The 16090-nt window shown below is 43.0% G+C and overlaps 1 protein-coding gene across 1 annotated transcript in view; it reads left to right on the top strand.

Annotated features, from left to right (window-relative positions):
- Positions 1–4893: 4893 nt before the first annotated feature.
- The window catches only part of ubl3a (ubiquitin-like 3a), a gene marked incomplete at its 5' end in the record, with an annotated part of 15118 nt that continues 3921 nt past the window's right edge, over positions 4894–16090 (top strand). The window contains 3 exons of the mRNA XM_071533486.1: positions 4894–4911; positions 13097–13205; positions 15987–16073. Of these exons, the coding sequence (XP_071389587.1) occupies positions 4894–4911; positions 13097–13205; positions 15987–16073 (214 nt within the window). The remainder of the gene's footprint in view (positions 4912–13096; positions 13206–15986; positions 16074–16090) is intronic.

The following is a 16090-nucleotide window of genomic DNA, read 5'->3' as shown; positions in this document are numbered from 1 at the left end:
TCTATCTCATTTCTTCTCTTGTCTTTCACTGGGAGGGAGGGACAGATAGTCTAGACGCTGACAGAGGGATGAGAAGAGAATCGATTGAAGCATACGAGGGCAATTTCACGTCTCGCTCGACAGCTTCAAAAGCAGAGCCTCAGCAAACACCCAGCAGGCACTGTGTGTGTGAGTGTGTGTGTGTGTGCGCGTGAGTGCGTGTGTGCATGTGCATGCGTGTGCACACGTGTGTGAATGTAGTAGGTGATTCAACACCACACGATTGGTGGATGACCGAAAGGACAAAGTGACATTTCTTCCCCTTCTTCACCCTCACGCTTCCTCTTCTCGCTGCCTCGCTCTGACCTTCATTGTTCCCTCTTAAAGTCCTCTCTGATTCTCTCTCTGTTCCCTTCCTCAATCCCCCGGGCTCGTCTCTAGAAGTGTCAGCGTTTCTTCTGTCCTCCTATAGCATCGGACCTCGTCATCACTATCATGGCGTCTCTACAGCATCAGCACTTCACTGCTGTCTGATACAGGACATTTTGCTCCGTCAATCTTTCTCTCTGTTGTGGTCTCTTACCGTTCAATCCCTCTTTCTACTGATTGCAAAACTCTCTACTGAGTTTTCTTTCTGTCTTTCTGTCTTTCTGTCTTTCTGTCTTTCTGTCTTTCTGTCTTTCTTTCTTGCTTTCTTGCCACACCTCACTCTATCTCTTGGTGTGTTTTCATCTGCACACCTCTTTCATGTTTAATTTCTCTCCCTGAAAATATTTATTGGAGTTCTGCTCTCTGTCTGGTGATGAGGAGAGCGCAGCCTTCCCTAGCCGAGGTCTGATGTGGAAAGCACAGCGCTGCCTTCAGCCCTTAAACTGTTACAGATGGTGAGCTTATAGACACTGGAAAACTTCACTAGAGAAACCAATGGAAATATTCAAGTGACACTGTCATCCTGTTCTATTAAGTGACATTCTTTCTCGCTTTGTTTCTGAACACATACGCACTGCATTTGTGAGTGCACTTGCACACACACATGCACACACAGACATGCAGACATGCCTCCGTCTTTCTCTCATTTCCTCCAGTCATTTGTAAAGTGTCATCTGTGAGGCAGATCTCATGTCTCATAAAGTCATTAACTTTAGTTCCTGTGTTGACTCTGTAATGATATAAAAAGCTCTGACGTTCATTCCATAGACAAGTGACAGGGAAGAGTCGAGGTGCTGCCAGACACTGGTCTCAAGTCAGTCCGACAGTCACACAGGGTCCAAGACCAGGTCCAATGTATAAATGATGTTGGGAATTGGAATTATTTTGTTATTAATTGTTTTGTTAATCAGACAACCTAATTAATTTGGGGAAATTCATTTACTGGGGGCTGAGCGTGGCAACTGCGTTCTTTCTTGAGTTTGAGATTTCTGCAATCAGTGTGGCAGTACGTGCAATCAGGCTTGATTACTTTGACTGTGTGTGTGTGTGTGTGTGTGTGTGTGTTTGTGTGTGTGTATGTGTGTATGTGTGTGCATTTGCAAACCTGTTTGTGAATGTCCCTACCAAATTTTCTCCTGTGTGTTTACAGTTAACAGCAAGGTGAAGAACATGTGTGGTGTGGTGGATTGTTGTGTCCTCAAAAGTCAAGATAGTAGAATTAATTTCAAGTTAACGTTCATGCCTGGCAACAACCAAAAGTCAAGATTGTTGCATTCATACACGCTGTGTTTCTCCACGAGTCTACTGGCTCTTGTTGGACCGCGGTCAGGTAAAGACGTCAGCCCCTTGACACCTTTCTTATTAACAAGCATCCTGGGCACCCAGATTGTATCTGCACAGATTTTTATCAGGATATAAATAGAGGTGTAAATGCTCCCAAGATGCACTGAAGACAGGTAGCAGTCTTTAGGAGGGAGTCACAGATGCATTATGGCACCACTGAATCCAGGCGTAAATACAGTAGTTTACCCTTCACATACAACAACTACGGAAACGGAAATTAGTGTCCACATCCACTAGTTGATATACACATGGTTCTACTGTGATTTTAGTAGTCTTCTGGTTTGTTATAAAAGTGACTCCAAGTTGCAGAGCAACATCAATCTACATATAGTTGGCAGCTAGTTTGCCAAAGTAGCATTGAAATAGTAAGACTTTTTTATGACACACTTTTCAAATGAAGGGAGCCAAGGTGGCGACAGCTGATAAACATGCTCATGTGTAAATATTTAGCTGGGCTCGAACCTAGAACTCTTCACCGATACTGTTCCCTGCAGGATAGCTAGTGGTGCAAGGTATTAACATCGACTCCTGCACCATCTGAGAAACACAGTCCCATTGCACCTTTCACGTTCTTTAGTGACACAAATTAATGTTTGATAAAGATCCCTTTGATCTCTCTGCTTCCACACACTGTCCCATCAGTGACCGTGGGTGTGTGGACTGCTGATGGATAATGTAGTTCCGCTCAGTTTTGGCAGCGCTCACGCTTAGCATGTTAATTCATTTGGCCCAGGGGTGTTGAACAGCCATTTGAAGTGTGGAAAGAAAGAGAGAGAGAGAGAGAGGGGAGGCAGCCATGCGTAGTAAACCTGCGTCAACTTCTTATGACAGCACTGATCATGGAGAGGAAAGGATAGCAAGAACGTGTGATCAAAGGCATCTACCTGGCATCTGTCAAGAGAGGAATGCAGCCCTGGGTGTGTGTGCATGCACAATTTTGTGTGTGTGTGTGTGTGTGTGTGTGTGTGTGTGTGTGTGTTTGTGAGTTAAAAGAGGTGAATTTTTTCAGAGAAGAGACTGAGAGGAGAAATGACAGCATGAAAGGGGGCTCTACCTCTTTCTGGAGAGAGGAGGAACAACTGATGGATTAAAGGGTTATCTGTGCGTAAATGGGGGGGGGAGAGAATGATGAAGAGAGAGGACGGAGAGCAGGGAGCTGTCAGGTGCAGCGATGAGCGCTGCAGTGCCTGCTGGAACACGGGAAACAGCCGATCATTCATGTGACGGGAAGGAGGAGGAGGGAGAAACGGGGAGCAGGAGCGAGTGGATTCTCGCTGTGAAGAGGAAGTAAACGTATCAAAGGATAGGTCTTTTTGAATGTCAAGTACAAGAGGACGAGGACTTGTAGAAAGATATGGGGTTTGAGGTTTGATGGGGCAATTGAGAGATGACTGATTGATGAATAGAGTGAACAGACACATGACTGATGGTGGTGAGAGCAGGGGAAAGGAAGAGTGTTTTGTGTTGCTGGTTTTCTCCTTTCTCCAGAATCCAGGGTGAGAACTTCAGCAGAGGAATAACGATGGTTGAAAGGCTGAACGGCTGTGCTTACCTACCGCAGAACCTAAAACGGATAGGGTCTTTCAGGCTAACATTCCTGAATGGCAATATGGCTGGTGTCATAGCAGAGTCCTCTGCAAGCCCAGCAAACTTCTGGGTGCACAAAAGCCTCAAAGTCATACTCTGAAAAGAAACTTCCCACATACTGTGCTCTTGAATAGACTGTGAAGTTATGGTTTGACCTCTTGTCAAATCTCCTCACACCTTAAACCTTAAAAATAACCTTTCATTGTCTGAATCATTTAACCTCAATAATAAATTCAGTCTTTTGCAAAAGTGCTGTGTGCGGAGGGTCTCTTTGCCGTGTACAATTTAAGATGGCTGCCATAGAATGTTTGATGAAGAAACACTGGTATGACAAAGTTATTACAATTCGAATGTAGCCATTTTAGCTGCGCCACAGCAAGTATGAAGCATGATCTTCCAGAAACTTATCTGATAAGTTCTGTAGTGTTGACTCTCACACACTACTCCACCTTATATCCAAATATAGTCCAATAGGGAGTAAGTTATTCAAGTCCATCCTTTTTTTTTTAAAAGGAGAGTTAGCAGTCCACTCACCTTTTACAGAGAAAAGGAAACTCAGAAGAAAATTCAGCTGGGATTTGATCCCAGCAGCGGCACATGTATGGCTCCAGAAGTAGCAGATTTAACCACTCAAATAAAATATACAAGCACACTATTGTGCCACTCTGCCACTGAGTCATTTAAAGCCTGGTAGTAGTTGTAAGTTGGGTTATGGCTGAATCCTCATGGAGAGGCACTGAAAAGCAAATTGACTGGAAAGAAAGCCCAACAATATGGTTTGCTAGATGTCATTACACATGAATCATTTTTCCTTGCATAGGATAGTTTGTATTTACTAATATAATCTCAATCTGTCCAAGAACACCGTTTGACACAACACTCTGATGTTAAAGAAAGGGCGGTAGTTTGATACCTATTCATTTGATACAACTAAATTACCCTCAAATTAAAGCTGACATTCTGCACTTAACCTTGTAGTCATTATGTCAAAAGTATCAGCTACAGCATCAGCCTTTGTAAAAGGAACTGTGAAATGCAGAAACCTCGTACAAATGTACAAATGCTGTCAAGGTGAACTGCTTTATGAAACATGTCAATCTTAGCATTATCAAAATAAGTAAACTAAACTCTATATAGGGTCAAATCCATAATATGCTTCAGAGAATATGTTTTTTTGCAGTCGTAACAAGCTGTCCATGCTGAGTTATCACTTCTGTCGCTGAACTTTAAACTGGAAGGCTGGAATCCTGGTGCAGTTTGTGTGTTTTCAGCAAACTATCTCTATTAAATATTTGTTAAGCTACATAGTGTGGGTCCTACTTGCGTGTTAGCAAGTCATCTACCTCTCCATTACCCCTCTGAATCAATTCTGTGTCTAAAGAGATTAATAATAAATCAGTACAAAGATCTGGAGAGAGAAAATAATCAGACTTCTATTTCTGAACTTTCCTCTGGAACTCTGCACCAAGTACAACATATGATCAAGTTTCAGTCGAGTCATCCCACTAGTTTTAATGGTGTTCTACCTCTTACCTGTCTTTTACCTGCAACTGTCATCTGCTCCTCCGAGTTGTCCCCAAGAGCACCAGTACATTTTCAGAAATACAGATTTCTATTTTGATTGCTAGAAAAAAAAAAATCAGCTTTCTAACTTTCCCCATTTCCTGGTCAGTTATCACAACACGGCTGGTAGCTGTGGAATCTCTAAAATCTTTGGTTTCATTTGAGTAATCTCTCTAGCTTAAAAACTGAGCAAGATAGGGTCATGGAAAATCTGCTATGTCGGAAACAGTTGTTGGGTCACCACCGGGTGCAGCAGGCTAATGTAGCGAGCGCATTAGATGAACAGAGCGTACCTGCTTTTTCCTGAACAAGAAAAAAACAACACTGCTGTCTTCTTCGAGGACATTCTGTTCAAAATGAATTTCTTTGCTGGTGTCTTCTTTCATTCATCGCCTCATGCGTCACTGGACTAAGTTAGGTTTGTGAGTGCCATTGGCTGCCTGAGTGGGTTAACAAGCTCAAATGTGAACTCTACTGAAGCATGGCTCATGAGAGGTTGCAAAACTTTCTCAACCGCAAATGTGCAGATGTTCTTTTATTAATCTCGCACACAAAACAGCAAGATTATGTGTGGTTTCAGTTCAACTCAAAACCTAATTGATCATAGCAATGATTATGGCAATGATATCTTAGAGGACGTTCTTTCAGCACCACTGAAGAGCCTGCTATCACAGTAAAGAACACCCTGTATTATTATAGTATTATGGCTTTTATGCAATGGTTATTAACACATGAGTACTGTCTGAAAGCTTTCCCACATGGTGTACATAGCCTACAGAATAACAAAACAGACGGCAGAAAACAAGAAAGATGACTAACTAGCTCCCTGGTTACCACAAGAGTTGGCATAGCAACCGATCGAGCATGACTATATGAATTATCAGGGCTGCTGGAACGCATCTTTGACCAGTCAGACTGCTTGGCTGAAGCTTCCCGTTGTATAACAGTGAAAAAGACTATTTATTTAAAGATCAAAACGCGGGGAACAGTGGCTTTGCTTGCTCTCACAGTCAGGCACCTGTTGGTAACATCTTCACTCTCCGCCTCTCTGTCTGTTTGTTTGATTTAGCCTATTATCTATACTTTGCACAATTAATGTCTGAATTGCCCAAAGGCTTAAAAATCCCTCTTCAGCCTGTTTCCTCCCCTCTCATTCATGAATGAAATGGACTGAAAAGGGGAAATCAGTCGGGGATCATAGCTTTCACCTGGACAACAGGTTGCTAATGTAATGTCCTAGCGTAATACCCGTTGCCTGTAATACATGCTATTTGTAAGTGGGTCAAAAACACACCATGACGCACAAGCCATTATCGATAAGCGCCCTGTGAAGGTGGTTAATGATAGGCTGAGTGCAGCTAGGTCAAGGTCCTACTGTTTATTTCTAGATGTTAACTACAGTGGAAAGGTCTGTTACGTCTGTTACCAGACTATATAGTGAGGCAGATGTTTGGGCTGTGCATGTATGGGTATGTGCCTTGACAGCAAAGCTATATTTGGATAGCCTACAAAATGTGCTCTTTTTCCTCCGAACTATTCCTTGACTCCCAAAATGGAAGTCTTATGCCTTTATTGCGTTACCCTTATGATGAATGTTACTGCGCTTGCTAGAAATGATGATAAGTCTCACAGTATTTCTTTCCCTTATCTGTGCGGATGAGTCTGCCAGTCTGCCATCCAGGATAAGAGCTAAATACAGGAACACCGGAGTCAATAACAGGTGACCTGCCAGATTATTACCACTTACATTTTGGCCTGAACTGTAGTCATTCAGTAATAAACACACACACACACACACACACACACACACACACACACAAACACACACAAACATACACACACACATACAAACTATGCTAGAACGTAGCTTAATATAAACCCCAGTGCAGCTGAAACTCCTTTTTAGCTAGTCACACAAAACACATGGGCTACTGAACATACACTCTTAAAGGAAAACGCTGGTACTTTTCACTTGAGTCCTTTGTGCGCAAGTGAAGAAACGTGCACAAAAGAAGAAACAATATTACAATATTTTGCAATATTGTATCATATGTGATGAACTCAAAACTAGGCTATTTGCTCAATTAAAAGAGCTGATTTTCCTATGGGCTCTGTGGAGGTGAAGTGAGGCCACAGGTGCTTCTGATGTTGCTGCGCCCATTCGACATGCAGTTCCATCATCTATGGTCAAACCCTTTTCAAGAATAACCTTGCTGTATTTTAATTATAAAAAAACCCCAATACTTCCTAATTAGCAAAGACATTAGCAAGCTATTTGTGGCTTAATAGTTGCAGTCGTTCTTTTTGTGACTGCGGTTTGTAAGCTCACTAAGGTCTGTTTTGAATAAATCAGTAAACAAGTGTGTTTTCTGGCAGCTCTATTTCTTCACAAAATTTATTCACAAGCCAGCCAACAAGCAGCGCCACAGCTTATATCTCTCTTACTGTGTAGCTGCCTACATTCACGTGCAGTTATTGACAGTCAGAAGGCAGTGCCAAAATGAAAGTGCCTGCAAGTAAATATCAATGAAAGCAGCTATTGATAATTCATGTGGGATTTGTAGTCTGAAAACTGAGTGCTCTGAGTTTATAGTTGAGTTTTGCCTAGGATTTGCTCTGGATGTAACGGGCAAGTCAGAGCAGGCAGGCTGCTGGATCCAGCCTACATCTGTTTAAAACAGACCACAGTCTTGCCAATCACCCACCTCCTCGCTTAATATTCATTCATGGAGCCAGACTTCCATATTGACAGTAGCAGCTAACCTTACTGTGTAGACTATGTATGAGGCTGCTCTAATATATTCCCACAGGAAGGCTTCCTACTCTGTAATTTGTTGACTGCTTGAGAGGGTCTAAAGAGCAGCAATACTCTTTAATGCACTTATGCACACACACATACACACACAAACACGAGAAATGTACACAAACACACACACACATTCACACACACACATTAGGGATTGCCTTGAGGCGCATTTCAGAGTGGTACTCATGTAGAATAATTATAGGTGGCACTGGGTATCCCATTCTCCACCGTGTGATGTGTACAAACAGTGTTTAGCCAAGGAGTGCTTGCTTGCTTCACGTGTTTACACCATGACTAGCAGCGCTAAGCAGCAGGCTTACATTGTTGTAGTTCAGAGTATGTCTAAATGTCTGGTCTGGAGGCTTGGCAAGCAGGGAGTCGTATCACAACTGCTCCACGCACAAGTAGCCTGTTTGTTTGACAGGGTTTTTCAGAAGTAGCCAAGAATAATGGCTACTGCACCAGCAAGTTCCAACATCCTGTTACACATTACCATAGCTCAGACAGAGACACTTTCACATCCTCTCTTGCAAAGCCGTGATGCAGTGCAGTCAGAGAATAATCTGTCCTTGAGAAATCACATTGGGGAAGAGGCATATTCACTATGTTGTTGCTTCCAATTCTCCACAAGCCATTCAAACTGGTCTAGGCTTCTTAGAGCTGATCTCAGACTAAAGTTTACTCCGTGAGTTCAGAGCGAATCAGGTTAGAAGCTGGGACGTGCTCTGTGTGTGTGTGTGTGTGTGTGTGTGCTTGAGGAAGTGCATGTTTGCTTGCATATGTGTATGTGTTTGTGTGTGCGTGTGCTCCTCTCCCATCCCCGGAGCTGTTGCATTTGTTTATAGAGAATAGATTAATTGAATAGACTTCCCTGAGCTGGCTGTGAAACCTCATTACTAGTCCCTCTGTAGAAGAGACAGGGAGAAGGCACAGTGACCCTCGGGGAGAGAGGGGAGAGGGGGGAGAGAGTCGGGGAGAGGGGGGAGAGAGAGAGAAAAAGAGCAAGAGAGAGCTAAGACCTTACCTCAGTGAAGAAAAAACCTGAATAGAGGGAGAAATGAAGAAATACATGAATAATAGGCAGCAAAAGTCCACCCGTAGAGACAAGAATAAGAGGAAGATGCAGGAAAAGAGGAAGGTCTGTCCTTACAGGCGTAAGGACAGAGAGTGCAAAGGAGGACAGAGAGATAGACAGAGAGAGAGAGAGAGGCAAATACAAGGAGACCAGAAGTTGGGCAAGGTGATGATAAGAGGAGAAAGGCTGGGTTTACCTCGTCTAATTAAAGCTAGATGTAGTTGTGCTGTTATTCTAGGCTTGCACATTCTTTCCTACACTGCATATTGTGCAGAGCGGGAGATTGACAGAGCGGGAGAGAGAGCAGGAGTGGATGGAGAGAGAGAGAAAAACTGAAAGAGAGAGAGAGAGGGAGGGGATGCAGAGAGTGCTGCAAGGAGCGAAGAGAATATAAAGGGATACAGTGGAAGATGCGGTGGATGGGGTTGGGGGGGTGGGGGGGTGGGGAGGGGGATGTTGCGTTTTGTAGGTGTTGTCAGGTTAAGCCACCCACCACTGGCTGTTGTCATGGTGACACCATGGTAACGACCAGGTGTTCAACCAGGAAGAGGGAGCCAGGCTTTCCTTAAGGACAAGGGCTTTCTCTGCGTGTCTCTCCTTCTCTCCCTTCCCCAGTCATCATTTCTCTCTTCATGTATATCATTCTGAGTCATTCTCTATCACATTCCCCATTATTTATTTTTGCTTGTGGGTGTACATTAAAAAAAAAAAAAAAAAAAAAAAGCTGTGACAGCAGATGCGATCACTTAAATCTCCCAGCCTGTCAATAGGTTGCAAACATTCTGCGGTTTAATTCCAGATCGTAAAGCAGCTCATAGTGTGAGATGACAGGTAAGCTGTTGATAGCTGTAAAGCATAACACACATGCTGCTCAGATGGCAGCAGACTTGACACAGTTACAGGTATGCAGACAAGATAGAGCAGGAAGAAGCACCTCTTCGTTAAAATTTAATGTTGTTTATCATTTATGTCAGTTTAACGAATGAAGTGTCAGAAGTTGCTGTGGGCAACAGACAACAGTGTATGTGTGTGTGTGTGTGTGTGTGTGTGTGATGTACATGTGTGCGTGCATGTGTAGCAGTAGTAGCGACAGTGTCATATGTTACCAGCTGACACTGTACAGTGCGAATGCGTGTGTGTGCGTGTTTGTGTGTCAGTCCACATACACTCACCGAGCACTTTATTAGGAACACCATACTAATACTGGGTAGGTATCAGCTTTCAGCTCAATGTCAACCGGCTACCAAAGTGACATCCGCCTCTAGGTTTGACGTGTTGTGCATTCTGAGATGCTTTTCTGCTCACCACAGTTGTAAAGAGGTTATCTGAGTTACTGAAGCCTTTCTGTCAGCTCCAACCAGTCTGGCCATTCTCCTCTGACGAAGGCGTTTCCGTCTGCAGAACTGCCGCTCACTGGATGTTTTTTGTTTTTCGCACCATTCTGTGTAAACTCTAAAGACTGTTGTGTGTGAAAATCCCAGGAGATCAGCAGTTTCAGAAATACTCAAAGCAGCCCGTCTGGCACCGACAACCGTGCCACGGTCAAAGTCACTGAGATCACATTTGTTCCCCATTCTGATGCTTGATGTGAACATTAACTGAAGCTGCTGACCTGTATCGACATGATCTTATTCATTGTACTGCTGCCCCATGATTGGCTGAATGGATAATTGCATGAATAAGCAGGTGTACAGGTGTTCCTAATAAAATGCTCGGTGAGTGTACATTTATGTGACATGCTATCAGACTTCATCAGGGGTCACAAAATCATCTCCTACAAATCATGTCTGTTCTTTACTGAACAATATTTAAGTAAAAGTTGTATTATTGTGAACATTTGACTTAAACTGTGAATCTTCACTGTTAATTTATGAAGATTCCCACAATTCCCATAATCCTCTTCTTGTATGCAAATTGATTAACATCTCGTCATGTGGGGGGAGAATTCATTTATTCAACTAGTTCTCATGGACTGCTCTATCGTCAATGGGTCGATAAATGTACACATTTCCCAAGGTAAATCTGGTAAATGTGTACATTTCTCCACATTTGTTTGTTTGTGTGTCTGTCCAGAAACATTAATGTGCATGTGTGTGCCTCACTATTTGCCTGCATGTGTTTGTATACAGTGTTTCTGTTTCTGTGTCTGTGTACGCTTCTAAAAAAAGCTCGCGGTACATCTGATCTTTCATGAGCTGCTTTATCTCACTCTATACTATGTACTGTATTTGAGAGAGTGTGTGGGGTCGATGCTGATGTATGAATATCACTAGGTGTGTGTGCATGTGTAGGTGTATGCGTTGTTGTGTATATGTGTGTGTGAGTGTGTCTGTGTGTGGCTCTCCCATGCTTAGAACTATAAGCTGATTTGATAACGTGCTTAGAGAGATCTCTGTTTCAATCCGTTGGTGTTAGCTCGGTTACATCACTGCAGCCGCCTGTGTGTGTGTGTGTGTGTGTGTGAGTGTGTGTGTGTGTGTGCGTATATGTTTGTGTGTCGCTCGGAGGAGTAGGGTCGGGGTGGGTGGGGGTGGTGTAATGTCGAGGGCCAACAGACGTTAGGCACATGGGAACGCACTAGGAACAATGACACACACGTGCCTGTGCCATGCGCGCAACGCCAGCTACACACACACACACACACACACACATACTGTACACAAAAGCAAACACACACCAGACAGACCTTTGCTCTGACTCTTAAAGGCATACCGCTGTTAAACACACATCAGGGCAGTTAAGAGATAAGCTTGGAATAACCTCTGTTCTGCATTATAATGCCAGGCAACACTTTGTGATGGGATATGCAAATACTGGTTTTAAATGCTAAACAGCACGCTATTTTTAATTCACCTCCATATTCACTCAGCTGTTTTTGGGTGATTTAAAGGCAATATAGATAAACACAGAAATGGGTTGCTAGGCACCGCATCTCTGTGTTTATCCACCTCTCCACCTCTATGTGGAGATGCCCGGCAAAAGACACCGATGTGAGATGTTGTTTGTGAATCAAATGTAAACGATGAATTTGTCTTTCTGTTTGTTGGTATGTTTAAAGTGTTGACAGAAGCATTTTAGGACAGGAGGGTAGCACAGTGAATAGGGGAACTGTCCCCTATTCACTGTGCCCTGCTGAAGTGTCCTGGAGCAAGACACTGAATCCCACCCAGCTCCAGGGGGCGCTGTCCTGTATCTGACCCTGACCTCTGACCTCCCTGTGGAGGGGGGGAAAGGGATCAGAGGACTTCCTTATTGGGTCAATAAAGTATCATAGTATTATTCATATTAATATCACACTTGGCTGTCACCACTGAATACCAGCGGCAAAATAACAGGAATTAGTTATTTAAGACAGATGGCAAGGCTAGTAAAGGCTAAAGTTTTTAATGTCAGCAATCCAAAATGACTAACTCTTCGTAGTTTGTGGTTTGTTTTACGCAGCAACAGCCAAGTATGTTTCTGTCGAAATTCCAAAGACACTCGAGTCTCGTTCACACAAACTAACAATCTGAGTATACCTTATGTCTGCCAGCCTGTCTATTACTGAGATATGAGAGTGTGCCCAGTTCCAGGAAATTAAACAGGAACAGAAAAAAGTGCAATTAGCAAAAGCAGTAGGTCCTTTGAGTATTGTAAGCGAAAGGTGCAGGAGAAGATGAGGTAGTTGACAAAACGTGCAAAGAAACCACTGCACACTGTCTTTCTTCCTTACAGTTAAAACATTTTACTGAGAAAACATACTTTTTAATCTCAGACGTCTTCCTCAAGTATGTCAAATATACATACAGTATATTTGCAAACAGTTACACATATAGTTTTATCTCTAGACGGATATGATGAGAGGGAGGCAAAAATAGAAACCGGCTTGTGAGTTGTAAAGATGAGAAGGTGAGAAATTGCCAGAGAGCGACAGAAGTGGAAACCAAAGACAAAGAAACAGAGAGATGGAGGGATAAGGGAAAAAATAAAGAGGAAGTGAGAGAGACAGATGGGGGTGATCCTGCGGAAGGAAGCCCTTCACTTAACACGATCTCTGCAGGGTCCTAACATCCTTCTCAGTCTCTGTGGTGTGACATTCTCACAACCAGCTCTACGTATCAACTTTTATTGTCTAACATGCATAAAAATTGAAATTGCTGTTTCCTACTAAATTGCCAAACTTGCACCTCAGTGTGTTCCTAGATTTACAATATTTGAATGTGATGAGCGCGACAGTTGTTTGTGTAATGTGGTATTTGATGTGTCCATCAATGTGTTTCCCATAATGACATATCCTCTGTGTTTGTGTCTGTGTGTGTTTGTCTGTGTTGCAGATTAATCTGCGGCTCATTTTAGTCAGCGGGAAGACAAAAGAATTCCTCTTCTCTCCTAACGACTCGGCAGCAGACATCGCCAAACACGTCTACGACAACTGGCCGATGGGTGAGTAGCTTTGTTAACAACCACAGCCATTTTTACTGGTAATGGCAGTGATAAAGAAGTAGCGGTAATTATATCCAGTGGTGCAATGAAGAGTGTATTATGTAGTGCACTTAATGCGAGGCCCTGTTGTCCCTGTACCATGTGTGCAAGTATGTCCATATGTCACAGAGACAAATTCCTTTACATTTATTGTACTTGGAGAATAAAATCAATCAGGTCACTCAGACTCTGTGACTCACTTAATGTTCTCTGCCTGAGTGCTATCACACAAAAAATCATCCTCTACAGGGCATGTCTGTTCTTTATTGAGCAATATCTGTGTAACAAAAGGAAGTGAAAATTGTACTATTGTGAAAATTTGACTTAAATTGTGAATCTTCACAGTTAATTTGTGAATATTCACACTATTCGCATAATCCTCTTCTTGTATGCAAATTAATTCACATCACGTCACGTAATTTGTGAGTGTTCACACAATTCTCATGAACCTCTTCTTGTGTGCAAATTAATTCACTTTGTTGCAACTAGTTCTAATGGACTGCTCTACCACCAACAGGTTGATAAATGTACACATTTCCCTTGGTAAATCTCATAAATGTGTACATTTGTACACATTTGTACATGTGTCACAGCAGTGCAAGGCTCTCTCACAGTCCTGTCACTGTTTTGTTATGGGTACGATGTACCATGTGGCCAAATTAACTCAAATTGGCTTCTGTAGTAGAGAGTGAGATCTGTGAGGTGCGGCATATTCATTCATGTAACCTTAGATCAGAAAATTGGCAAAGGCAGACCCTGTGTTTGCTTAATTGTCCTGCATGCCCCATTGGACGGAGTTAGGATGGAGCACATCTGAAGCCAATTATTCTTTTGCCAAACTGGTGCGCATTGGCATGTGTGCCTCTTAACTGTTGGAAGGCAGATCAGAAGCTGCTGTGTTGATGGTCTGTGTGTTCAACGTAGATGACGTTCAGCCATGTAATTGATGCCTGATTGATTTTGTATTTTAGTCCAGTAGCGAATGCACTAGCCTGCACTACTTTCATCCATGTGTAAACAGATGTGGATGTGGATGCGCAAAACATACTTGGCTCTTAGTTATATTCTTTAAATGTGATTTTAAAGACTCTACCGTAACATAACTCCATGAAGCCAATAACCTGTTAATATATCTGTACTGCAACAAATACTTTTCGATTTCCTAATCTGACTGAAGTCGTCAAAAGACCCTCAGGTGCAGAACTCTATCATTTGACAGTAGCACAATACGCAGTCATTATGGTACAGATATACAGTCAGCAGGGGGAGAGAGCCTCGGGCTACTGTGAGTGTTTTCCACTCACATTAACTGGGATATGTACACATTTACCAGATTTACCTTGGGAGTTGGCAAATGCACTCATTTACCCTAAAATACATACACATACACACACACATATTCTGGCATTTTATAATAAATCACATTGTTGCATAAGCAGAGCTGCTTTGTACGTATGTAATATGCTATGAGGTACGTTTGCTAAAAAGTTTGTTGCAAATGTAAATAGCAAGCCAGGTGATCTAACATTACTGCATTCTCCATGGAAGAGATGAAGTCAGTCAAGTAGGGAGCCAGAGAGCTGAGATCACATCATACAGGATTGTGGGATCTCAGTGCAGCCACCTCCCCTCTGTAAAACACCCACCTCCTCAACTACCTCTACTTCACTGCTAGCACTCATTTGATGTTATTGTGCCGCTGACCTTATGCCAGCTTGAATGCGTGTGAGCAGACTGCAGCTTTTTCCCACGTGTTCTTTGAAGAAAGTTCCATCTGCTGCGGTGGATGTGCGGCAACTCGATAACACATTGTAATAAATGTTGCAGGTCGGGGAAGAGCATAGACACCCTGTAGGCGCAGCCCACAGTACATAATAAACAGGATGATGAATTCTACCGGTACAATAGACATCCAGGCTCTCCTCGATGCGATTAGCCTCCTGCACTTGGGGTCAATTTCCTTTCAGTCCAGTCAGTCGAGGAAGCACCCTGTGTTCCTCCTAGACGGCAGATCTGAACCTTGGAAGACCCGGAGCCGCCGCTCAGCACCAGCACCTTCTACTGTAGTGGGAGAGACACACATCTGGTGGCCAGACTCTGCCGCCTCGTAACTCCTCCCTCTGTTCTGTTCTCTCTCCCGTGTAATACCCTCTCTTTTGTCTTTGGCTCTTCCCGAGTCTCATCTCATGTTCTTCTTTTGCTCTCAGCCTTTCTCTCTTCAGGTCTCTCTCTCGCTCTTGTGTAACGGATCCTACAAAGCACACATATAAACCTCTCTTATACTTATACTGCCTATTATCCTTAAATGTTTAAGAACATTAATTAGCTGTGTTCAGTCGGGAATGGGCTTGTTTTGCTGGCTTTGTTTCTTTATTTTGGTTTTTAAATTGGTCTTAAATTCAATTCCAGGAAGCATTAAAAAGATCTTAAAAAGGTCTTAAATTTAGGGTTAGGGTTAGGGTTCTGAAACCTGCAGATACCCTGTGTATGCAGTTTAATGGTGATGATGATGATGATGATGATGATGATGTTGCATGGGAGACAGGTGAGAGGAGTATGACACAGAGAAGGTGGAAAATTAGATGAAGAGAATGATGTAGAGGATGAACCTTGTGATGACGAGGTGCAAGAAGACAAAGAAGAGGAGGGCAGTAAAGAGGGAATATATGAAGCCTCTTTCTCCATGTTGTTTTCTTTTTTTAACTCACTCTCTCTCCATCTTTCTCTGCCTTTTTCTTTCAGATTGGGAGGAAGAGCAGGTCAGCAGTCCCAACATTCTGAGGCTGATCTACCAGGGGCGTTTTCTACACGGCAATGTAACGCTAGGAGGTGAGAAAACGCACACG

The sequence above is a fragment of the Centroberyx affinis genome, unplaced genomic scaffold, assembly GCF_046629955.1.
Source record: "Centroberyx affinis isolate AG114_WGS23_722 - 3 ecotype Tasmania unplaced genomic scaffold, CSIRO-AGI_Caff_v1 ptg002372l_1, whole genome shotgun sequence".
NCBI classification, from domain to species: Eukaryota; Metazoa; Chordata; class Actinopteri; order Beryciformes; family Berycidae; genus Centroberyx; species Centroberyx affinis.
This window is presented reverse-complemented; position numbering and strand designations above follow the sequence as displayed.